The 24,933-nt window shown below is 33.0% G+C and overlaps 8 protein-coding genes and 1 non-coding gene across 9 annotated transcripts in view; 6 read left to right on the top strand and 3 right to left on the bottom strand.

The window, feature by feature from the left end:
• Window positions 1–519: 519 nt before the first annotated feature.
• LOC105620193 (protein halfway) lies at window positions 520–2,820 on the top strand. Its single transcript, XM_012201699.1, has 7 exons — window positions 520–787; window positions 876–1,193; window positions 1,264–1,433; window positions 1,513–1,695; window positions 1,782–1,940; window positions 2,025–2,144; window positions 2,225–2,820. The coding sequence occupies exons 1-7, from the start codon at window positions 520–522 to the stop codon at window positions 2,495–2,497; spliced, it is 1,491 nt and encodes a 496-aa protein (XP_012057089.1). The 3' UTR covers window positions 2,498–2,820.
• A 113-nt stretch (window positions 2,821–2,933) lies between these two features.
• Window positions 2,934–5,942, bottom strand: LOC105620192 (probable ATP-dependent RNA helicase DDX52). The gene is made up of 11 exons (XM_012201698.1): window positions 5,856–5,942; window positions 5,552–5,788; window positions 5,143–5,328; window positions 4,805–5,060; window positions 4,663–4,735; window positions 4,385–4,588; window positions 4,215–4,305; window positions 4,014–4,136; window positions 3,796–3,946; window positions 3,343–3,418; window positions 2,934–3,129 (listed from the first exon to the last, which is right to left on the bottom strand). Exons 1-11 carry the CDS (start codon window positions 5,940–5,942, stop codon window positions 2,934–2,936), a joined length of 1,680 nt encoding a protein of 559 aa, XP_012057088.1.
• Window positions 5,943–6,418: 476 nt separating this feature from the next.
• Window positions 6,419–6,490, top strand: Trnaq-uug. The gene has a single exon. It is a non-coding gene; the product is annotated as a tRNA-Gln (tRNA).
• A 306-nt stretch (window positions 6,491–6,796) lies between these two features.
• LOC105620195 (diphthamide biosynthesis protein 1) lies at window positions 6,797–8,443 on the top strand. Its single transcript, XM_012201701.1, has 4 exons — window positions 6,797–7,106; window positions 7,164–7,471; window positions 7,543–7,926; window positions 8,216–8,443. Exons 1-4 carry the CDS (start codon window positions 6,797–6,799, stop codon window positions 8,441–8,443), a joined length of 1,230 nt encoding a protein of 409 aa, XP_012057091.1.
• A 1,940-nt stretch (window positions 8,444–10,383) lies between these two features.
• LOC105620196 (protein dimmed-like) lies at window positions 10,384–11,074 on the top strand. The gene is made up of 2 exons (XM_012201702.1): window positions 10,384–10,584; window positions 10,757–11,074. The coding sequence occupies exons 1-2, from the start codon at window positions 10,384–10,386 to the stop codon at window positions 11,072–11,074; spliced, it is 519 nt and encodes a 172-aa protein (XP_012057092.1).
• Window positions 11,075–12,003: 929 nt separating this feature from the next.
• Window positions 12,004–13,685, bottom strand: LOC105620199 (DNA polymerase delta subunit 2-like). Its single transcript, XM_012201703.1, has 6 exons — window positions 13,517–13,685; window positions 13,148–13,449; window positions 12,864–13,080; window positions 12,559–12,796; window positions 12,200–12,492; window positions 12,004–12,128 (listed from the first exon to the last, which is right to left on the bottom strand). The coding sequence occupies exons 1-6, from the start codon at window positions 13,683–13,685 to the stop codon at window positions 12,004–12,006; spliced, it is 1,344 nt and encodes a 447-aa protein (XP_012057093.1).
• A 724-nt stretch (window positions 13,686–14,409) lies between these two features.
• LOC105620200 (probable pyruvate dehydrogenase E1 component subunit alpha, mitochondrial) lies at window positions 14,410–16,329 on the top strand. The gene is made up of 7 exons (XM_012201704.1): window positions 14,410–14,460; window positions 14,604–14,621; window positions 14,842–15,078; window positions 15,166–15,384; window positions 15,464–15,712; window positions 15,785–16,033; window positions 16,144–16,329. Exons 1-7 carry the CDS (start codon window positions 14,410–14,412, stop codon window positions 16,327–16,329), a joined length of 1,209 nt encoding a protein of 402 aa, XP_012057094.1.
• A 1,296-nt stretch (window positions 16,330–17,625) lies between these two features.
• On the top strand, window positions 17,626–18,788 carry LOC105620201 (receptor expression-enhancing protein 5). Its single transcript, XM_012201705.1, has 4 exons — window positions 17,626–17,752; window positions 18,173–18,405; window positions 18,479–18,617; window positions 18,742–18,788. Exons 1-4 carry the CDS (start codon window positions 17,626–17,628, stop codon window positions 18,786–18,788), a joined length of 546 nt encoding a protein of 181 aa, XP_012057095.1.
• A 3,215-nt stretch (window positions 18,789–22,003) lies between these two features.
• Window positions 22,004–24,933, bottom strand: part of LOC105620340 (armadillo repeat-containing protein 4) — a 6,793-nt gene continuing 3,863 nt past the window's right edge. The window contains 3 exon segments of the mRNA XM_012201842.1: window positions 22,004–22,195; window positions 23,060–23,281; window positions 23,699–24,103. Coding sequence (XP_012057232.1) covers window positions 22,004–22,195; window positions 23,060–23,281; window positions 23,699–24,103 — 819 coding nt within the window.

Consider the following 24,933-nt stretch of genomic DNA (forward strand, 5'->3'; position numbering starts at 1 on the left):
GTAAACAGAATATAATATAATATGTTTCATTTCAATTATTCAGTAAACTGATAACGATAGGCATACATGTTTTTCTCTTTTTATCATATAATTGACGTACTCGATTCGACGTCGAGCAAGTGAAACGAGTGTAATGAACGCGGCCAAGTGCTCGACCGAGCAATCGCGATTCATCAACAGGCCGACCCGAGCGACCCGGAGTGTTGGTCGGGATTAAACGGATTAATTCATTTGTGTCACCCGCCGCGGCAAAGCGAGACCCGCGAGCAATCAAGTATGTTCATTGAATTAGCTCGGGAGAAGGGAAAACACGCCGTTACATCGCGTTAATTGCAGTCGCAAAACACGTAACGCTTTTCTACAGGTACAATTACAAGGCATAATACCAAACAAAACAATAACACTATTGTACGAATACATATTTAACTGCAGCAAGATTGAAAAAAGGTAATTTCTTACCTTCTAGATATATAAGTATTTTGTAAAAAATTATGCACGATATATAATTATATATATTGAATGCAGATGCAGTGGCTAGCCTTAGTAATTTGCTTTTATGCTGGAGTAGCCAGTGCACGTACAGAGGAGGATCAGCAGACATCAAGTGCAAGTGGAGTCTCGAATTCTCTTCCAGAACAGTGTTTTTACAGACACCCGATAGATTGTCCGACCTCGGATTCAAGATGTTCCTGTAAGAGGATCACTCTTGCAAATGTACCTGAGGGAAATGCTGCGCTTTGCTGTAATACAGATCAACAAAGTCTAGAAGATGGTCTCTCTTGCATAGGTAAGAATTGTAATGCAAGAATTTTTTCTTTTTCTTTTAATTTATCCAATAGTATATATATTCAAGTATTTTCGCTACTGTGTCTTAGGATTTCAACATTCAAATATAAGTTACGTTCACATACGTAACGCGACGTTGGATGTATTTAATGTAAGTGAAGTTCGTTGGAGGATGCTGAAATCTCTGGCCATAACCGATGGCAAGATTAATCGACTACGAGGGCAGTTTCGCATGATGACGCCCATACAATGTTTGAATCTCTCAAATAATGAGCTGCGCGAGGTAGAGAATAATTCGCTGACACGTTTGGTGCAACTCACTACGTTGGATCTGTCTTATAATAAACTCACTTACCTTCCAGCTTTAAATACGATGAATGGCCGAGAATTCTGGTTAGACATCTCTGGTAAACAAGCTGCTGTTCAATCTTGTTATCTTAATTAAACATATACTTATTAACATTTTTTTTTCTATAGGAACAAATAAACTTTCGTGTCATGATGTATATCATTATATCAATAAAACTGGCGAAAAGCAAATCACATTTAATCGCGAGAATGAGACAGTGTGTTCTTCCATGGCAACATGGCATTGGTTTAATACTACTGAACAAGTGCCTCTTTCGCAGGTTCTTTATCTCAGTTTGGTATGTTTTAACAAATGTAACACTCTTGTATAAAATTTTATATATAAGATATAATTAAAATTAATCTTGATCTTTTTAGTTGCAAACAGAATGTCCGAAAGGTGATACCTGGCAATGTCAGTGTGATATTAGAAGACTAGACATTATCGAAGGTAAACCACCTACACATGCTGTAAGTGTAGATTGCAGTGGAATGCAGCTGACGGAGCTACCCGAAAAATTACCACAAAACACTATAGCCCTGAACATTTCCTATAATAATGTATGCGCGACATGTTAAATAAGGTTCTACATTATTTATCGCGTATGGACTTTATAATGCAAATTTTCTCTGAATTTTTCTTTTAGATTACAGTTTTAGATGATCTCAGTACTAATCCACGTTACGAGGATCTACGAGAGTTTTATGCGGATTATAATAATATCTCATCGATAAATAAATTGGAAGGTTCTAAATTTTTGGATAATTATGCTATCTTGAGTTTACGATACAATAAAATTAAAGTAGTAAGTAAAGTCAGTAAACAAAGAAATATATATTTAATTCTTCGATGATATCCAATTAACATATCTTAATTATAATATGTTTAGCTGCCAACATACATATTAAGTCCAAGCGCACATCATAAGAACTTCTTGAGCTCGAGAAATTTAGTCAGATTAGGAGGCAACAAGTTGCATTGTGATTGTAATACTGCTAAACATTTAAAGGTACAGTATAATGTTTATAAAAAAGAAACAGATAAGTATAAGATATAATATTAAAGGATTTTTTTTACTTTTCGTTTCAGGCGTGGTTACAAACGCGGATATTGGACTCCGATGAAGTAATGTGCGAAAATGTAAAGGAAAAAGTTGTAGATCTAGAGCCATCGAAAATGTGCGTGTATCCGGGAGATTGGACGGACTACATATATTATATTATCGCTACCGAAGTGATACTTTTAATAGGCTTGATTGCCAAAGTGTCTTACGATTACTGGGTGTTCAAAACGGCAGGATATCTTCCATGGCCAGCGAATAAAATGCCAAAATTGCCATGCGATTGGTTATTTGAAACATAGATTGCATAAGTAGGTATAATGAGAATTCCTAACATACAATGAAACTGTGCAATAAAAATATACAGTTAGGATATATTAAAAGTGCCTAATGCGTCTGGATTTTCTATCAAATGTCCAGCACTTAGACAATATTTCCTAGATCTTCTAAGAACAGAATTTCAAAGTAATCTCTGTACATATGCCATGACAAATATTGTATAAAATTTCATATTATTGTTAAAACATTATTGTTAAGAAATGTGTTATATATAATTTTATAAACAATTATAGATTTATAAATTTTATATGTAAGTATTGATACAATAAATTATTTACAAACAATTTCTAAATCTTTTGTACGCAGATCTTTTTAAAAAATATTTTACTTTTTATAAAAAGATCCTATTACCACCCACTTATTTCACATTTAAAAAAAAAACGAATATCATATTTACACTTACATTTCTTTTTCCAACTCTGACTTCTTTTTGACGCATGATTTCTGTTTACGTTTATATGTAGGCACGGTTAATATTTTTTCACGCATGGGTGCCGTACGCTCGAGCTTACGTCGTTCCTTCTTACTGTGCTTCTTCATGGCTAACATGTAATCCGGTACGTCGCATCCGGAGGCTCGCAAAACCGCCGCAATACTAAGAAACGAGTTTTATGTTTCAATAAATAATATTGGGTTGTCCGAAAAGTTTGTGCCGACTAATCTATATAATTTAATAAATGTATACTAAAATTGAAATCTTCTGCGTTTCAATTTTCCTTCAAACTCGGCACGAAATTTCCGGACAACCCAATATTATTTATTGAAACATATACAGGTATACATATATGAAAGAAGAGTCAATATATACCTCCGTAAATTCACCGTATCTTGTTGAGTGAAAAACGTTACTGCCTTTCCCTTGTGACCGGCACGACCGGTACGACCTGTTTCGGAAAACGTAAGATGTTTAAGTAAGAAATAGCTTGACAGATCATTCTATTTCTTTGAATGTACTCTTGGAATATGAAAATACTGTGATATAATGGCAAGATAGTAGATATCTTAGTGAATGATAATATCCATTCTTTACATTCATCATGTTATATTATCTCCATTCTATACGAGAGCATGACCTTTTTCTATTGTTAGCAACATACAATACAATAATAGCTTATACAATACCAAAAGAGAAGAAAGGCTACTATTTCTAGCCGAACATATTTTAACAATAAGAAGGGAGGAAAAGAAGAATGGTTAAAAACAATTGTCAAAGAAATAGAACAGCTCTATTTTTATTGTGGGTTTACTGACCAATACATACCTATTCTGTGAATGTAAGAGATGGCAGATGGGGGAAAATCATAATTTATAACAAGATTTACGCCTTTAAAATCTATACCTCTGCCCATTAATTCTGTGCAGATCAAAACCCAAATCTTTCCTTCTCTAAAGCAACGCACAGTATTGTCTCGCTAGAGGAATATAATGATTAATGTACAATTAGATAGATTGCGCGAAATAATCTTTTTTTTATCATACCTGTGTCATTGTTCTGTCAGCGTGAATAACATCCACATTAATTCCATCGTATATAAGCTCATTAAAAAGTTCTTGAGCCCTCTCTTTGCTTTGTACAAATACTAAGACCGGTGGTGATATACCCTTTATAGATAATTAGAAACACGTTTAATCACAATATTCAAAAAAAATAAATAAAACATTCCAAATAAATTGTCCTACCTTTTGAATAATGTTTCTAAATTCCACTAATTTACCTCTTTCGCTTCCAACAAAAAGAAGCTTCTGATCTACTAAATCTGCAGCTGCATTTCTATACAAAATAAAAAGGAAACATAATTATTTAGTTTCTATGGTTATTACAAAATTTATCAAGACACACAAATTCATACCTTTGTCCAACTGTTACTGTTATAAGACCCTTCATATTACAACGGCACCACTTTGACACTGCTGGAGTATTTGTCGCACTGAACATACTGCGACGTAAATTTGTACTAATACAGGCCTTTGTAATCTCTTCTAATTGCTCCCTAAAACCACGTATTCCTTCCTCGAAAAGTTTATCGGCTTCGTCCACAATCAACCATTCAACACTATAAAAACAGAATAAGAATATTATTGTGCTTAAGTGATTTTAATCAATATATTGTAATTATAAAAAACGTACTTATTTAATGAAATGGCTGGAGGATCTTGATTTAAGAGAAATACTAATCGCTTTGGTGTAGTAATTAAAATATCTGGAACAGAAATAATAAATTTAATTTAAGATCATTTCTATATTAAAATTTTCACACTAGCTAACTCACCAAACTTTTGCGAGCTTGAAGGCCCATATTTAGTAAGAGCCTGATTCACTTTACTAATTATATGAATTCTAAAGTCACAGCCGTCACTCAATTTCAAACATTCCCTATAAGTCTGTTTGGCTAACTCCCTTGTAGGATTTAGAATAACAGCGCGAAAGCCCTTCTTTTGTGGTCCTCGTAAACTATGAATGATTGGTAACAAAAATGCTGCAGTTTTTCCAGATCCTGTCGGGGCACAAGCCAGTATCTGTCTACCCTGTTATTGAAAAAAAAACTTATTAAAACAATACTTGTTAAAAATATTTTTATTACACAGCTTATTATAGAAATTCACTTACTTCTAACATAATTGGCATTGCTTGCATCTGTATTGGTGTTGGATACAAGTATCCACTGTTTTTCATATTATTTAACAAATTTTCTGACACCTGATAGTTAGTTTTTAATTCATTAAATTCTAATATTAATCTAGGTACATGATTGCCTGTGACTGAAATACGATTCATGTTCCTCAGATGGTTTATCTGAAAAATTAAAGATATTTTAGATATGTTAAAAAATATTTTTTACATTTATATTAGGCCTATTATTTCGAAGATTACAAAGAATTCAAATTTCCAAAATTAACTCTAAATCTTCTAAGTTTAAAGTATTTGGGAACTTCACACAAAGTATCGAAAATATGAATTCTCCAATTTTGTGAAAAGTAACAGCTGTAATTTGTAATTTCACTATAGAATATCAAACCTTTTCTTGTTCCAGTTTTAACATCTTGTCAGCAGTTGTGACTTTTTTACGTTTTTTAACTGGAACACTTCCATTTTTCGGTATCGATAATCCATTCAGTAATGTTATTTCATCAACATCTTCGTTTTCATCTTTATATTTTCTTTTTGCTTTGCTTTCTATAGGCTCTAATACTTCGTCTTTTATTTTCTCAACTGTATTGTTTATTTCGACTTCATTTTTACTTGGTTTCACAATCTAGTAAAATATAATTTTAAATGAGCACATGAAAAACATATCCTTTAAGGATTGAATAATTGATTACCTGAAATCTTTCTGCATCTTTTCGAAAGCGTTTTACATCAAATTTAGCACCGATTGCAAGCTTTTTGAAAAGATCGTGAGCATCCATAATGTTAATATAAAAATTGTTAATATAAAAATTGTTTACAAAATTAAGTCACATAGACCACGTGTAAACTCGCGTGCTTGCAGAATAATCGGGAACAATAAGCAAAGTTGGCGTATATTCAAATGATTAGTATCAGAGGTATTTGAGGTTAGAAAATGTGTAGATAAGGAAGGAAATACGAAAAAGGGACATCTACTAGAATTGATGAGAAACTAACAAATTAAAAATCGATAAAAAGATATATCGATAATGAAGAAAGAAAGATGGCGAAAAATTTATATATTTTTGAAGGTTGATTTTTTTATTGAGAGTAGAAGCATGTTATTAACTCTGCTATTTTTAAGTTTATTTTTTTTAATGAAACCTCATACAAAACATTTCGACTTCTTTTTTTTATAAAAAACTATTTTCTTTTGAATTGTATTTTATATATGTTATACTTAAAGGTGATAATAGAGAGGACGTCTTTCATATAAGGTCCCATGGTGTAATGGTTAGCACTCTGGACTTTGAATCCAGCGATCCGAGTTCAAATCTCGGTGGGACCTGATTGAAATTTTATTTTTTTATTTTCTAATAATTAATATTTTCTTTTATTATTCACTTAAAGGTAAATATATCGACATTGAAATGTGCAGTTCATATATGTAGTAAGTTCTTAAAACATCGAGGTGCAGTTTTATATATTTCACGTATTTATCTTGTCCCTAACCTAATCTTAACCTAACTTGTATCTACTTTTTATTTGCTCGTTGCGAATAGTTGCTGCTAATAGAAAAGCAATATAATGTAATTTATGTAAATCACGTGTTAAAATATTTTCAAAAAATTTAGTTAATTGCGAGTTAGAGGTAATGGCTGAACAAAGCGACGTGGTAGTCATCAAGGCGAAGCCTATTCGCAAAGTTTTCAAAGCTCCCACGAGAGTCAGCAAAATTCCCGAAGAACTTTTGAACGATCCTCTACTAAATTCTGCCATAGCCGCTTTACCCACGAATTATAATTTTGAGATACACAAGACTATATGGAGAATCAGAGAAGCCAAGGCAAAGCGAGTAGTTCTCCAAATGCCAGAAGGTCTTCTGATGTATGCTACAACTATAGCTGACATCATTGAAGACTTTACTGAAGCAGAAACTGTTATTATGGCTGATGTCACTTATGGTAATTGAATGAGTCAATCCAATGCTTTCACTATTTTATAATATCCTTTTATTATAGGAGCATGCTGTGTAGATGATTATACGACACGAGCATTGGATGCAGATTTTCTGGTCCACTATGGACACTCGTGTCTTATACCAGTAGATCAGACTGCTGGTATCAAAGTACTTTATGTGTTTGTTAATATAAAAATTGACATTTCGCATTGCGTGGACTGCTTGAAAGTAACTCTACCAATTACCACAAAGATAGCACTAGTTAGTACAATACAGTTTGCTACAACAGTACAAGCGGTAGCAGCAGAATTGAGAAGAGAAGGATATGAAATCTCAGTGCCACAAAGCAAGCCACTTAGTCCTGGAGAAGTACAATACATTCTTTAATATATTTAATCATTAATATGATACAATAAATAAATAGATAACGGCTTTTAAAGATTTTAGGATGTACAGCACCGCAGGTTCGCTGCGCTGATGCAGTGATGTACATAGGGGATGGTCGATTCCATTTAGAAGCTGTTATGATTGCTAATCCTAAGCTAAGAGCGTTCAAGTATGATCCATATGCAAAGAAATTAACCGAAGAGTTTTATGATCATGAAAGAATGTTGAAGACTAGACACGAGGCGATACAACGTGCTATCAAAACCAACAAATATGCTTTAGTGCTTAGCACTTTAGGCAGACAGGGCAGTCCTCGTGTATTGAAAACTCTGCAAAATAGAATTGAGGCTTTAGGAAAGGAGAATGTTGTGATATTACTATCGGAAATATTCCCGGATAAAATCAAGCTGTTCAAAGATGTTGACGCTTTTATACAAGTACGATCTCTCATGAGATAAATATCAGTTTTCAAAAATTTACGTCTTTCTCTTCCTTTATTAATATTTTTACGTTTAATTTATTTTATATTATTGTATTTAATTTATGAGAAGTGTGTAGGAAAATATTTAAATTAAATATTTTTAAATTAAAAATATATATACATATTTGGAGGAAATATATAACTTCAAAAAGAGCTGAAAAAAAAAAATATTTGATCGAGTTATAGTTAATATATAGTTTAAAAAATTTATATATGTTAAACTATATCAATAAATTTTATTCAAGATTGCGTGTCCACGATTGAGCATTGACTGGGGTGTCGCATTTGAGAAACCATTTCTCACACCCTATGAAGGCGCTGTCGCTCTTAGAATGGCAGAGTTCGATAAGGATCGACCTTATCCCATGGATTTCTATGCTACGATCAGCCTTGGACCGTGGACCGCTAATCACAAGGAATCTGAATTGGAAAAAACTGATGCTTGTTGTGGTAAATGTAAAATGGACAAATAAAGAATAGACAAATAAATATGCAATTTAAATTTGTTATGAAATTGTTAACCTGTTAAATTAAATGTAAATATTTCTCCTTGTCCTATCATGATTGCTTAGTTTGTCTTTTTTAATAAGTTGCTCAATTTGCTTTTTAATAAGTTTTTCGTTAGATGTTGATATAAATTCGAGCAGGTGCATTTGAAGTCTGTCTATATTAAACCTCCGTCATCCCTAAGTTGTTGCTAGCAGAGTGATAATGGGTAGATAGGAGGGTCCGCGTGGGCGAATTACGTCATACGCCCACCTGTAGCCCGCTCACACGTAGACACCGGAATATAAAGGGTGTGCAAAGCACGGCATAACACTTGTTCGTATTCGTTTTTTTCCACTCGCTTTTTATTATTTAAAAACAAACTTTAGATATGTAAATTGAACATATTTAGTTACAATATTGATTATTCCAACTTATTTACAGAACATCTCGACAAGATCGTAAAAAGTTTTATGGAAAAAAGATGTGAATAGCTAAGTTATAATTAATTTCTATAAATTAAAACATTTTCAATCGGAAAGTATTTTTTTGAATATCGAAATATTTGTTACTTCGTATTATTAGAGAATAGTGTACGAGGATAAAACAATGATATATCGAACAATGATATGACGAGATTACTGATGTAGATAAAAGAAAAGAGCACAGAGTACATGATAAAATATCGGGGGTGGAAGACGGCGCCGGCCGCACCCCGGCGTCGCAACGTCAGTCGTTGTTCCAGCGTGGCTCAACAAGTACACGCGGTGCTTAGTACACGGTTTGAAATTTTGGAAAATCTATGACGTGACTTGTCATACAGTTATTCGATGTTAAAATGTATTAAATCGATGAAATATACAGCACGAATTGTGAAAATACGATTATAGGTCATTTTTAACATCGATTAGTCAACGATCTGATCAATATTGGTAAGAAGTAATAGAAAATGTCAATGCATCAATTCTGTATCTTCAATTTGTTAATATATTTTTATTCTGATTCTCTTTTTGCTTATAATTTGGAGACAAATATAAAAAGGTATAGATATAGAAAGATATGTGTCCTTGGCGGAAAAATATTTTTACGAAAAAGTAGCTCTACTAAAAAAAATCACGTCATAAAGTTACACAACGAAATCATGCAATTAAGATAAGTAAATCACGTAACAGATTATTCCAAATCAGTAAGTAAGTTTTTTTCAGTAGGGAGAAAAACTACATAGATTGAGACAACCCTGGTGAAAATTTTTCTTATAATTTTTATACGAATTGGAACATTTTTCAGAAATACTCAGAAATATTCGAAAAGTTTACATCTTCTCTCAGAATTTTTTTATACAAGTGAATTCTGAAATATTCTTTTCTCTTCAGAAATATTTTGAAATTTCTCATTCTATAATTTAAAAAAAATATTTTTAAATTTTTTAAATTTTATAACATTTCAGAAATTATACTTATTTAAAAAATCTTAGATATCTTACAATATTTTATAATTGATGTATATGAAAAATTCTGAGAAAAGATGAAAATTTTCTGTTCTAATTCGTATAAAAAATGTTAGAAAGTTATAAAATTATAAAATTATATAGAAATTCTGAAAAATTATATAAAAATTCTGAGAAAAATTTTCACCAGGGAAGATCTTAAAAATTTTTAATTTTTCATAGATATTTATAGCGAAACGTAGAATATGCATGAGATTTGTTTGAGAACAAAGAATTTCTTAATTAAAAAAATAAGACTCTACGGCTCATTACAAATAATATCTATGGAAAACTAAAAATTTCTAAGATCTTGTTTCACTCTATGTTATAATTTTTCATAAAAACTTTTCCGCCAGAGTTTGAAGACGAGAAGAGGAATTTGTTTTAAAATTGTGACCGATGAAATTTAATTATTACTTCATTAGAAGGAAGGATTATACTATGCGGTCTAAAGTGACAAATGAGAACACTTGGGCTACAGAATCGAAACAGAGAAGTAAGAACCTGCGACGAACGACAAGAAAAACGGAATCTTTGTCGAAACCTTCCAAAGGAAATACAGCATGGGAGAGAACTCTCAGGAGGCTGGAAAGTAATGAACGCGAGCGTATGCGGATGCACTGTATGAACGATGCGTTCCAGGTGCATACAAAGCTACTGTTATACAATACATTATATCTAAAATATAAAACTAATAGAATCTTAACAAATATTTGTTTTTGATATTTTTTGAAAAAATCTTTTTCTAATCATATACGCAATATACAATTTTTTCATTTTGTAAGACTTCATTTTAATGAATTTATCTTTATAGTCCTTACGCGAAGTGATCCCGCATGTTACCAAAGAGAAGCGGCTCTCAAAAATGGAGACATTAACACTGGCTAAAAATTATATAGTGGCTCTTACGGACGTAATTTGCGCCATGAGAAGCGAGGAGCGGTCAGAGGATCAGCAAAGCAGCAGCTCTGAACGTCAAGATTCGTCGAACAACGAACAACGATTGGAATCGACTACTGTTTGTGTAAACATTCCTGTTGCCTCCAGATCCTGTAGTTCGGAGACTCAACATTTTTATCAAAACAAACATTCGCGATGGGAGAAAGACCAGGATAATATTACAGGCCTCTGAAAAATTACGGCACTAAACGATACTGGGATGAATGACGAATTGAAATTTCTTTAACGGCATTTCGACTAGTCTTCCTTTTTTTAATCGTGCATATATTTATGCCTTAAAAAACTCCAATATTCGTACATATTTGTGCAAGTCTTATTAAAATTAACAATGTATCTTATGACTGATGTAAGTAAGAAAATACTAACTGTTTGTGCCAAAGAAAGATAGTATTCATCGCAGAAACGAATAATATAATAGAGAATATTATATTATAGATAGTAATATTATAGCATTTGATTTCATATAGAACATTATATTATATTAGTTTTCGATAATAAATAATGTAAAGAAATAATTATTTAAAGAAATGTTATATATTAATGTATCAATGTTCGTATATGATATGTGATGAAGAGATTTAACAAATTACTAAAGTTTCGTACGTTTTTGCAAATAACAAATGAGTTACAAAACTGTAAAATCTTATTACTTATTTGTGTTATAAATTATTTTGTAAGAAATTTACATTTTTTTATCCTTTATTAGTTTATGTGATACGTATTATTAAGGTATATACAATGACAAATGGGCTAATTGTAATAAATAATTATATATTTATTATACATATAAAGTATATGTGTTATAATATATAAATTCAAATGAATAAATTAAATTATATATTTGAGAAACTTTGGATTCAAGTTTTATATTATTAATCTTCTATACTCCTTTTATATGGAGATATGACATTGTGTTTTTCAATACTTTGCAATGATATAATTACGTAATAAACAATTATTTTATCTTTTATATCAGGCCTATCCAAAATACTCGACTCGATGAGTCGAAATGCTTCCACTTGTCTGTCGTTGATAGAGCGAGGTGGAGCATAAATAACAAGGAGGAGATTAAACGCCAGAATATTTTATATAATATACAAATTACGTCAGTCTATCACCGAATGAAATAGGCTGTGTCGTCAAATCTTGTAAATTGACTAGCACCGCTGTTTTTGTTTCCGAAAATTTCGGAATACATATCAATCGTACCGCATGCCCTTCGTCAGCTATATATGATATACATGAATTATTTCATCATGAACAAAAATTGGTAAATCAGGTAAAAAAAAATACCTACCTGTAACTAACTTTGTATCGTATTCATTCATGTTTCCAGCGAAATATATATCTGGCCATTCGTTGATAACGAATGGATCATTTTTGAAAAACGGATAAATTGGAAGTGTGTCGGGACCGGTTGGAGCATAATGCCTCCAGATCAATGTACGCTCCAACCATTCCAATGAAGATAGCGGGGATAATCCAGCGATTTTCATAATATCCATGATTGGTCCGCCGCAAGAACCAGCTACGACACGACCTCCAATATTAGCGATCCAAGGATTAGTCGCACCATGCATGCTTTTAAACCTGTATTACATCTAAACTGTATTATCTAAAGTTTGAAGCAAAGCTTAAATATATCCTGACTATTACCTGACCGATTTTTCTAAAGTACATGGATGAAAAGGCTGCTGAGGCATGCTATAATTGCAAGTGGGATCAAACTCTCCCGGCATTAGAACAACGCAACAGTAATTAAGAATATTGCTGAGAAAAGCATCAAGTTTATGCATTGCTATTACATCTTCTTTGATTTTAAGCTGGTCGTGCGATTTGATTTCATGATAGCCTTTGTGGCTGAATATTTTTGTAGAACTACGGATGGAGTTTCCTATGCAATTATTTATATATGATTTAATATCGCTAGTTAGAAAATATGGACGATTTAGTATTCGTACCAGCGATAATGACTTTAGCAATTGCAGCTTCTTCTTTTTGAACATTAGTACATCCCGCCATTCCAGTTATCCATTCTGAAAGTAAATCTAAGCTGAACTCGTCCGTGTTATTAACGAGATCTAATCCAGATATTAGCAGAATTTTTCCATCTTCTACCAATGAGCTGCTCACACTGGAAGGCTTCAGGTAGTATCCTGGAAAACACCAATCCTCTACCTACGAGCAAAGTTCAACATGAACAAGCTGGAATCTTCTCTATAGCCATAATTATGTAAATATATACCAAAAATGTTCCATTTTCTAATTCATGTCCAAGTATTGCACAGACGAGCCCTGTGACTACTTCCTGTATATCCATGTGATTTCCTACTAATTTTACACGTAACGTTTCATCCTCCAAAAATAATTGGTCGTCAACTGATGCATAATTATTACTCGGTTGAGCTTCCAGCTGAAGCTCCTTGCTGAGGTCGCGTAGAAGGGAAGGTTTCAGCCTTTGATCTTTATAAAGTACTCCTATCAGAATATAAGACCTTCCTGAGCTTTCCAGAGTCAGATGTGAAACTTCTACATGTTGATAGTCGGCTACAATATACATAAACTATAAATAATGTATGTAGAAACAAATTCTGAGCGTATAAATATGGCTTACTCCATTTCAGTTTCGCTTTGTGTAATGTGTCTTCCCGCAAATCATTCAGCCTCGCTATATATATATTAAGAGAATCATCGTTGTATTTTCTTTCTGTTAATTTAAATCTGCCGAGGTCTTTGAAGGAGACAATCTTCCGGTCGTATTCGCTGGAATCATCGACCTCCATTCCAATTTTAATTCGTTTCTGAAAATTTTCAAAGTACAATAAAATGGAAACATATTAAAGACAATTGTAAAAAAAAAAGAATGTTTGGAGGAGTATACCTATTATTATATTGCCTTTCATTGTTTTCCACATGTGAAAAAACACCTGCGTTTTAAAAGAAACATGATCACGCTATCATTGTGCGCTATGAAGTGTAGAAAGTGTCACCCCATCCAACCTCATTCATAATAAAATAGCGAACTTCAAGGAGGAGAAGAAATACTTCTTATCTTCATAAAAAATGCTGGAATTTCGATTTGCAAAAATAATAGGTGAGAAATTCGCAAGCGTGGCAACAATAACATTTGATATCTTTGATGGAAATTTTTCTCAGGATTTTTATACGAACTGGAATAATTTCAGAAGTAGTTTCAGAAATATTCGGAAAGTCTCTACAATTTTTTTTAGAATTTTTCATGTACATATATACAAGGAAAAGCATCTGGCAAAATTCGTTGCGCGTCTTGCGCCCTGACTATGACCATCATTGGAATCGCATGTACACCCTACGATCCTACCTACACTCCGGAGCATTCGTTCGTGCACCATCGTGCACTATCTGGTTTGTGTCAGGTGAAGGTGGTTCACATCGACCAAGCGGTCTCAGATTTCAGTCTTCTGCACTGGATTCGACGTAGCGAAAAACGTCTTCTGTTTTCACTCATCTCTTCTCCATTGTTAGGAAATGATACCAAACTGTCTCAGGAACGTCGCCGTGCAGTCGTCGAGACGAAATGTAAGTGCACCGAAACATGACCTCTAAACACGCCGCGTCGTGTTTTCCGTGTCAGGGTCTCGTTACGAATCCCAGACACTCTTACTTGCGACACCGTATTTCATGAGTCTTCTTCTTTCCTCAATATCCCGCATATTCGCCAGTTTGGAAGCTGGAACGAGGTAATTATCATTCTCGCGATTCGGTTGTGCTGCGGTTTGCTGCCGCATTATGTTTGCTTTGAACTTGATGTTAACACGAAAACGCAGAATTTTGAGTTTTCCAAGAAACACAACCACTGATTCACAAGATAATGTAAATTTCACGCTGTCGCACGCGCTACAATTATACTTGTAATATGTTTTTACATTGCTACAGATACTAATTAGATACTGTTTCTAGGTGGCTTCGTTTTTCTTGAGCAAGAAGAATAATTATGCCACTGAAGCCTCCTTCGAGACCAAACCTTTTCGTTTACACAAATTGGATCATGGTCCATCCACTCAGGTTACAGTGACTCGGGATGATGCTATTGAACTATTTAAACAGCTACATACGATACGTCGTATGGAAACGGTTGCTGGCAACTTGTACAAAGAGAAGATCATTCGGGGTTTCTGTCACTTGTATTCTGGACAAGTAAAGACCATTTGTATCTTTTCAAATATTTTCAAAATATTTATTTGATTCAGAAATACTTTAATTTTTGTTGCTTTTCCTTTGCAGGAAGCTTGTGCAGTTGGCATGAAAGCTGCGATGAGACCTCAGGATGCTGTAATCACAGCTTATCGCGCACACGGATGGACTTATTTAATGGGCATTGATGTATTCGGCGTTTTTGCGGAACTCACAGGCAGACAAGGTGGCAATGCCAAAGGCAAGGGTGGTTCCATGCACATGTACTCTAAGAACTTTTATGGAGGAAACGGCATTGTTGGCGCTCAGGTTTGCATTAGTCTTAAAATTCAATTTAATATCATTAATATTACAATTTTTAAAAATATTTTAACATTATCACAATTAGGTGCCATTGGGAGTTGGAATCGCTTTTGCACAAAAATACTTGAATAATGGTGGAGTCTGTTTAACATTGTACGGCGACGGCGCGGCCAATCAGGGTCAGGTATTCGAGGTATATAATATGGCTAAACTGTGGGATGTACCTTGCATCTTTGTTTGCGAGAATAATGGATACGGAATGGGTACCAGTGTGGAACGTGCTGCGGCAAGCACGGAGTATTATACCAGAGGCGACTATATTCCTGGAATATGGGTATGTTAATCTATTTTAAAAGATTCGTATTTTGTTAAGGTAAAGAGATTTATAATAAAAATTATATTATAGGTGGATGGAATGGATGTGTTAGCCGTGAGAGAAGCCACGAAATTTGCAATTGATCACTGTACATCAGATAAGGGCCCCATTGTCATGGAAACTGTGACGTACAGGTATAGCGGACACAGTATGTCGGATCCTGGAACCAGCTATCGTACGCGAGAAGAAGTGCAAGAGGTTCGACAGACCCGGGATCCTCTGACCAGCTTTAAAGAGAGAATTTTGAATTCCAATCTTGCTACTGCTGACGAAATCAAAGTTAGTCAATGTTTTTTGTTAGATTTCACGATTAATGTTATCTATTAGTAATTTATTTCATTGTTATCTGATGATGATCTATGTAGATAAGCAATATTTTTCTGTCCCAGGCAATAGAAGGTGAGATTAGAAAATCAGTGGATGATGCTATGAAAGCTGCCAAGAACGACAAGGAGATTCCACTCAACGAGCTCACTGCCGACATTTATACGGAATGTTTAGAGAAGGGGATTCGAAACACGTCACCTTTCAATCCTCTACTGCATACCAGACTAGGGCCAGCTGTAAATGCTTGAAACTGCTCAAAGATCATTTTTAATAACAGTCTTGTGCCACGTCCTCACTGTTCATAGATTTATAAACTAGTTGTATAGAAGTGTACATGCACACGATTTTTAATTTGAGGCTGTATATTGTTTCGTCAAAGAAGAACTGATATATTGTCGAAACAGATTAATTCGAGTGCAATTATTGCGTACAGATATCTTAGTAATGTTCTAATACGCACGCGTTGTATGTTGCAGTCAAACACAATTCATGTATCAAAAAAAAGATCCATATTTTTGATAATTTGGAGAATTAAATTTATTTACAACCTCATTTATTTCCAATGTGAAAATTACTATGAGAGGATCTTTTATTTTACGATACACAACGTGCGCCTAAGATCTGAGATCCATTTGTTATAATGTGTTAAAATAAAAATAAATCTAAAAAAAATAAAAATTTATTATAAAAATAAAAAATGATTCGTTTGTTAAAAAGATAAGGAGAAATTTTGGCAGAATTAGATACAAGTATCGTTCTGTCTTTGTTATTGTCATTGAATGTTAAAAAAGATAAAATAAGATATTTCTATCGATTTGTGTTTTTGTCGAGTAACCTACACATACTTTATTCGAGAGATATTCTGGAAAAATATTCTTAGGAAGTTCAGAGGATATATAAGGATGTGTTTCAGACATCCCTATGTAAAATTCTCACCTGAGTGTCACTCAGATATTATTTTGTCTGTTACATTTACAGAATTAAAAATAAGAGATCTGTTCTTTTTAACTAAACTTCTGATCCATCTTTCTTTTTTTTTTCCACATTGGAGAGAAAAAAAAGAAAAGATGAACCATACAAGAAGTTCAGCTAATTAAAAAGAATAAGTCTAAAGATAACATGATACCTGAGGACTACTCAGATGGAAATCAATTTTGTATACTTTCTTGGGGAAAATGCCCGTTTCTACCAATGCAGTTTTATTTTAATCTTGGTTTATCTAAATTTTCATCTTTTTGTAGTTACAAAAATTAGAAAAAGGTAAAGAGTAAGTTGAACTGAGATTAAAATTAATCTATGTTGGTAGAAACAAATTGGTTGTGTTGCTGAGTAAGATATTTTTGAATAGCGATTAGTCGAGAAATCTCAGGAGTCGAATCTCGAGAGATATCGAGAGATCGAGAAAGAAAGAAGCATCGAACGTGTCGATTAGTCGATATCGAATGTCAGCCATGTCTCTCTAGTAGCAAACAGGTACAGGTGTACGATTAACCAACGCTGCGCGTACGATCTTTATTGAAGGTCAGTTTATTCCACGAAAAAGAATGGCTCGAATCATCGCAGTAAAGGAATACCTTGAGAAAATGTTGAAGGATGAGAGCAAACCGTGGACAAAGATGTTCGCCCTTGCGGAAGAGAAGACCGGCATCGATCGGCTATACATTTTTGTCGGTGAGTTGCCCGGGGTGATACAATTACGCAGATTTCTAGTCATTTCTATCGATTGACCGGCTCGATCACGCTTAGATAATTATTCAGTCTCATGTTAATGCGACTTCGCACTTTCGTACAACTTGTTATCGCGCACTCGTTACGCAATACCTAATTTCACAGTTTTTTTTCTTTTTCATGTCGCGCTGTTTTTTCTTTGATAAATATATTTCGAAATCTACCGAAAATTTGCAACCTGTTGATCTTTGCTCGGGGTCATCGTACTATTGCATGACGATATCGCTTTCAGACACTCCCATATTTTTTGCTCGTTTGCATTAACAAACTTTTGCAAACGGCAGCATGTTGAATTTAAAATAGGAGTACTTTAGGAAGATTAAGTTATTATTATTACTATTTTTATTATTTATTTATCAATAGGATCATTAATATTGCTGGCTATATATCTGGTATTTGGATTAGGACAACAGCTAGTATGTAATATAGTCGGTTTTGTTTACCCTGCATACCAATCTATGAAAGCATTGGAAAGTCCTAAGAAAGAGGATGACACAAAATGGCTCACTTATTGGGTGGTTTTTGCTGTATTTACTATAGTAGAATTCTTTTCCGAGTATATTGTCTCCTGGTTTCCAGTTTATTGGCTGTTTAAGGTATAATCCTGAAGGCACTAATCTTAAAGACAAATCTTACCAAGAGCAAATATTATTAATTATTTGTACACAGTGTGTATTCTATGTATGGTTGATGGCGCCAATTGCCGAGTATAATGGTTCCTTGATTCTATATCGTCGTATCATCCGTCCAAAGTTCATTCAGTATCAACCTGGATTAGACAGATTTTTGTCTAATGCACGTGAGACAGGTAAGATCATTTTTTAAATTAAGAATAATTCTATTAAAAATAATTTTATTAAAAATATGGATATCAGTGGACATTTATTTGCGACATAAATGAAAACATAAGTATAAGAATGTTATTCTTGTAGCAGTTAAGACTGCGGCGGAAGCATTGCTGACCAACAAGCAAGAATAATGAAGCTATAAATCAAACAAATAGAAAGTCCATTTGTGTCTTTCCCTTTTTACTCATTCCTAGCGGAGAGAGCGTGAATTTTGTGCTTTACCGAATATTACCGAGCGTTGTTACATTAACGACTACAAAGATGAAGAAAATGCCAAACGAATAGAAATTTTGATTATCCTAGATGTTATAAGCAACTTTCAAATGGATCAGGGAAAACCAAAGTTATCCAAAATTGTGAATAGATAGTAAATACGAAGGATGCACGAATGAAAAAAGCCTCCCTCTGAAAATAAATCATTTACAGTACAATAGCCTGCTTTCAGAATTGCAAAATGATTTAAAAAAAATTTCAGTATGGAAATAAGCGTTTTATTTTCAGATAAGCTCGGCTACCGTTTATAGAGATTCCGAGCTAGCTGAAAACAAAACTTGGAGTGTTTTTGTATAAATAGGATAGACTGATCGTGTGTTTTTGCCATTTCCGTAATCTTTGATGATATACTTGTGTTAAAATATTATAATTTTAGAGGAAAGTTTCACCAACATTAAAGTCATTCATTAATTAATGAATGACGGTACGGCATTCCGAACAGCAATTGGAGAAATTTTCTTGGTAATAGATGGCATACTCTTGGTGATTTGCCAGAACCGCCAAAGAGGAGCTACCTGCGCGCGAAAATTTCTTGGATCTGCCGAGAATCGAACTTTAGTTCCAGATAATATAGCATGATAGATTCGCACGCTGTCCATTATGCTATGCTGGTACTCAACAATCATGTAATTTAATTAATAATCTTTTTCTAAAATAACTATTTCTTGGAGTAACGTTGATTATATTAATATTTCGATTTTTTATCTTAAAATATTTATAATATTAAAATTGAAATAGATAAGAATCAATGTTGGTGAAACGGCTTTTACTAGGTATGTTTTAATAGGTAAGTTGTTTATTAGGCATTGTTGATAAGAAACTGGTAAGATTGATTTAAATATATAAAAATAGCAAAGATTCAAGATAATCGGAAACAATATATGATATATTCAAATACGTAAAGATATACGTCGATAAATCTAATTTAATTAAAAATTGAAATTTTTGATGACAGTATTGTCATTCAATTGTTATATTGTGATGTAAGGCAAGACGTTTGAAACAAATCAGGTATTATGCCTTCTAGTTAGTTCATGAGTCGTCAATGAAACGACACGCACAATTAGCTTAAAATTTGTACATTATATATGTGAGATTGTATCTAACGTAACGTAACTTGCATGCGATTGTCTTATGTTTATAATATAATCTACCAACATCTTTAAACAGCTTCGATTTTGAAGTATAAGCTTAGGAGATGTGTATATTGCTCAAATTAAGCCACCGTCTTGTAAGCCACAACTTAATAACCATTTGTCCGACCAAGTCGGTGTTCTATTTGTGGATTCTATGAAAATCTAATTTTTCTATATCTTCCGTCACTTTTAAAGTTCTTTATACACATATGAATGTTACTACTTGTTGCCGAAAGATGAATATTACGGGTTTTAAATAAAATTGTAAATTTAGAGGTATTGACAAAAATTATAAGTCACTATACACGCACCGCAATAAATAAATGTTTTTATTTTACACACTTCCTTTTCTTTCTCACTTTTTCTGTCTTTCACTGATAACTGATGTTATTCACGAACGGAAATCAATTTCTTGTAACGCGTTCCTGCGAACAATGATTATATACAGCATTAATTAAATAGTAAAAGCAAACTATTTTAACTCTGAAGAGCACAAATGTGCATACACACGCGCGCGCGCGCGAACAAACACACACACACACACACACACACACACATATATATATATGAATGCACAATTAATGCGTTAATTCTAAGCAGAATCGTAAGATTCGTAACAATATTCTTGTAAGACTTGTAAGAATTTTTAAATGCTTATACCTTTATACAATATTTTTACAGACAACTTTTTACTAGCCATAAAATTTACAAGAAATTGTAGATATTTACAAATAATCGTATGTCTTATGATATATATGCATAAAAATTAGGATATTAATCAGAAGTTCTTACAAGTTTGACGAGAACATGTTACACGAGAACAAGTCTTGCGATTCTGCTCAGAATTGACTTGTAAATTTTCGTAAATAAATTACGACGAAATGAATATGCATTTTAGAAATATTGCAAATAAAATTTAAAAAATTTGCCAATAAGGATTAAATTATTAGTGTCTTTGTCCGATGAATCTTAAACATTGAACTGTTAAGTGTTTCTTATTCCATCAAGCGTTTTGATTATCACTATACCAGGAAATAATGACGTAGTGAAAGCAACTAAGACGGACTTCAGATAGTACCGTATATTGAAAAGGATCCAAAGCGTAGATCGAAACGTATGTACATTTAATAATGTAAATCAATTTCACACGTACAATCAGCAGCTGACTCAACAAATTATACATTTCCATTGATTTACATTAACTGAGCCTTGTAGCATTGTTTTCATATTACAATAATAAAAGGTAAAAAGAGCTAAGAGCCAGAATCATATCTTCTAATATACTACTATTGTCCCCCACTTAATGTTCCTTTCCTTCTCAATTCTTTATTCCATTGTTCTGTTGTTTGTTGTATCATCAGTCTTTGTACGTTTATAAAATAATCCTTTTAATTTGAAGAATTCATGACATCTTTGCATTATTATGTCTTTCAAATGCGAATCAATTACAATAGATATAATAAAAAGTAAGAATCTCAATTCAGGTACAAAAAAGCTTAAATATTAAACATTAATTACATGCTTAAGTATTATTTACATTTAAATATTATTTACATACATTGTTCTTGATTTATTCTCATACTGGATAATTTTAAAATTAGATTTAGTTATTGGAAATGTATATCAATTCGAAAATCATTATATCACAATTGATATCCATTGAAATAATTTGATTAATGAAGAAATGACAGCGATTTATGAAAATTGTATTCATTGCAAATTTAGAAGAATTTTAATTTATAATATTCAAATCTGTTTTAATATTTGATTTATTATATAAGGTATAGGATTTATTTTTACATATTAACATTGAAAAGGTTCTAATTTAAGATCGAAACGTTTGTTGAAAAATTTGAAAGACAGTAAATATTAGCAATCAAGAATTAGCGTTTGCTCTTAGCTCTTTTTACTTTTTGTTATTGTTTTATTTGCCGATATTATAAATAAAATAATACATTGAATTTGTGCTCTTTAGAATTCAAATTCATGAAAAGAGAGATGTGAGAGAATTACATTTCTTTGAAGTGGAATTTCTCTGCTGTCAACGCAAGCTTTCTTATGTGACGAATAGTAGATGCAGCTGCAATCTGTACCTCTGGATCATCCGAGCCCACCAAGCGTAATACGTACTGTTTAAAATTTTCATTGATAGTTTTCAATATTCAATCAGGATTTCTACAATTCGTCGTTTCGATATATGGAGAAGATAATCAATCAAATTGAGTTAAAGTAACTTAAATATACTCCTACAGCACAAAAGTTGCAGCAACAATGCTGCAACAATATTGCTGCGAGTTCTGTACTGTATAGATATATCTGGAACTTTTATTTTTTTATGTTGAACATTCTATTTATAGAAAATATCTCTATCAATTCATAGACTATTTACATTTACAATACTGGTGATTATAAATTAATATGTTTACTGAAAAAATATTTATTTTCAAATAAGATAAGATCTTTAATGAATTATATCTTTGTGCCTCTCAAAATTAAACAGTAATAATAAAGGTGTATAAGAGTAAAACGCAATAATTGGAGCATATTCAATATTGTATATTATTCCTTACTAATAAATATAAAATTCGAATGTTTCAACTCTTTTTTTGAGTCTTTATCAGCGAGATATACTCCTGAATTGACAGATTCAAAGTGAAAGAATCCAACATTGATGTTCTTTCACTTTGGATCTGTCAATTCAAGAGTAACTTCCATTTAGAATGAAGTGACTTTATCTCATTGATTATGGAAATAATATATCTCGCTGATAAAGACTCAAAAAAAGAATCGAATTTTATATTTATTAATAAGGAATAATATACAATATTAAATACGCTCCAATTTTATTCTCATATCCGCATTTTACTCTCATAAGCCTTTGTTATTATTGTATAAAATCTTTAATTTCAAGATTTAATTTCGTAAAATTACGAAACAATTGTTCTTTAACAGCGCCATTGTCACGTATGCAAATTTCTATGGCCTAATTGTACCTTGATAACGCCACAAGTGTGCATGGTCACGCAATTTAAGGGTTCCTTGCTCAAATGGTACACAGCAATACAAACACCCTTCAACACGTTCTTGTTCTTGCTGATCATATAATTAACGAGCGGCGCAACAGCATTTAGTTTGCCAAATTCGTAACTGTTCTGATCCCAATCGCAGCAATAAGCTATCGCCAATGTCAGATTAGCGCGCAAATTCTCGTCGTCCTTTAAAAGAATAATAATCTTATTATTAAGCTCAAATATTTCGACTAAAAGTATTTAATCAGTAAAATATTTAAATGCGACTGCTTCATGGAAAGGCCGAATAATTTTTTAAATCATAATTAAATAATTAACCTGATAAAAAAGATTTGAGGAATTATATATGAGGAACGTACTGGCAATGTGCGCATTATATTTTATTTCATACGTTACAAAAAAGTTTTAATTAAAAAATTTAAAGGTTTAAAATGAAATCCTTATTAATTTATTTTGTAATATCTTAAAAATAAAAAAACTTTAACTCGCGTGCGTATATATATATATATATATATATAAATTATTAAAAAGCTTTTTTCTATGAAGCAGTCGCGCAAACTTTTAATAAATAGAAATCATCATCATAAGCAGCGTTGGACCAACAGTTTCCACGAGAGCGGCCAATTTCTTCACGACGCCGTGATCCGTCAGGATACCCAGATTCTCAGGATCGGTGGCAATCTCCGCGATCATGGCGCAGACCGCGCTGAGCACTTCCGTGTTTTTGCTCTCCAAGAGACTGACTGTGAGTTCCAAGCCGCCCACGAAAGCGCGCACCATCTCAGGGGAATCCTTGGCGTGACGGATACAGGGTACCAGAGCGAGACAAGCATTACGCTTGATCACATCACTGGGATGCTTCAACAGGGACCAGACTAATCGCACTCCGTCCAGTTGATGCTCCGAGTCATTGATGATGTCCATGCATTTCTCATTGACAGCACACTCTTTCAGCACCAGTGGCACGTTCTCTAATAATGGCTCGTACGTGGCGCTCAATAGTCTAATCTGCAAAGGTCCCTAAAGCACTCATTCTGCGGTATCGCAAATACTGGAGTAACGAGGAAACATCGATCGTCATGGGATTGGTGTAGCACACGTTAACTCGATTAATCATCGAGAATGGTATTTGCAACCTTCCGATACACAATCCAATTTTCGCTTCATTTGGAAATTATCTCTCATATAAATTCCAATGGGATAATTAAAGTTAAATGGGTCAATGCAGCTATATTCCAATAAAATTGATAATTGATAATCATTAAATTGTTAACATATATGATGAGACTTTATCTAGTAATTGCTCGAGGATCATTAAAAGAACCATGACTATCGATTATTATATCTGAATATTTAGTCTGAATATTTATTCTGAATATGCAAGGGATCTCTACTATCTGCAATATAACACATTCAGTTTTTAAAACAATTTTTCCCTTTTGATACAATATTCTAGTTATTAAAACACACGATAAATAATTGACACGATAAATAATTGATCCAAGTAGATATTTTTACGCACATAAAAGTTATCTTATTCAGAAAAGAAAAAATATTCGATTCCCCGTAGCGTTACATCATCTTTGAGATCATCTGTATAAATATTCCTTCCTATAAGCCTAATGTACAAGCAAGAGTTCGACATATGTAGATAAGTAAAGTTTAGTTCAGAAAGAGAAAGAGAGAGAGAGAGAGAGAGAGAGAGAGAGAGAGAGAGAGAGAGAGAGAGAGAGAGAGAGAGAGAGAGAGAGAGAGAGAGAGAGAGAGAGAGAGAGAGAGAGAGAGTAGATACGTAGTACGTAGTACGTACGTACGTACGTACGTAACGTACGTACGTA

Source organism: Atta cephalotes, assembly GCF_000143395.1.
Source record: "Atta cephalotes unplaced genomic scaffold scaffold00025, whole genome shotgun sequence".
Lineage (NCBI taxonomy): Eukaryota > Metazoa > Arthropoda > Insecta > Hymenoptera > Formicidae > Atta > Atta cephalotes.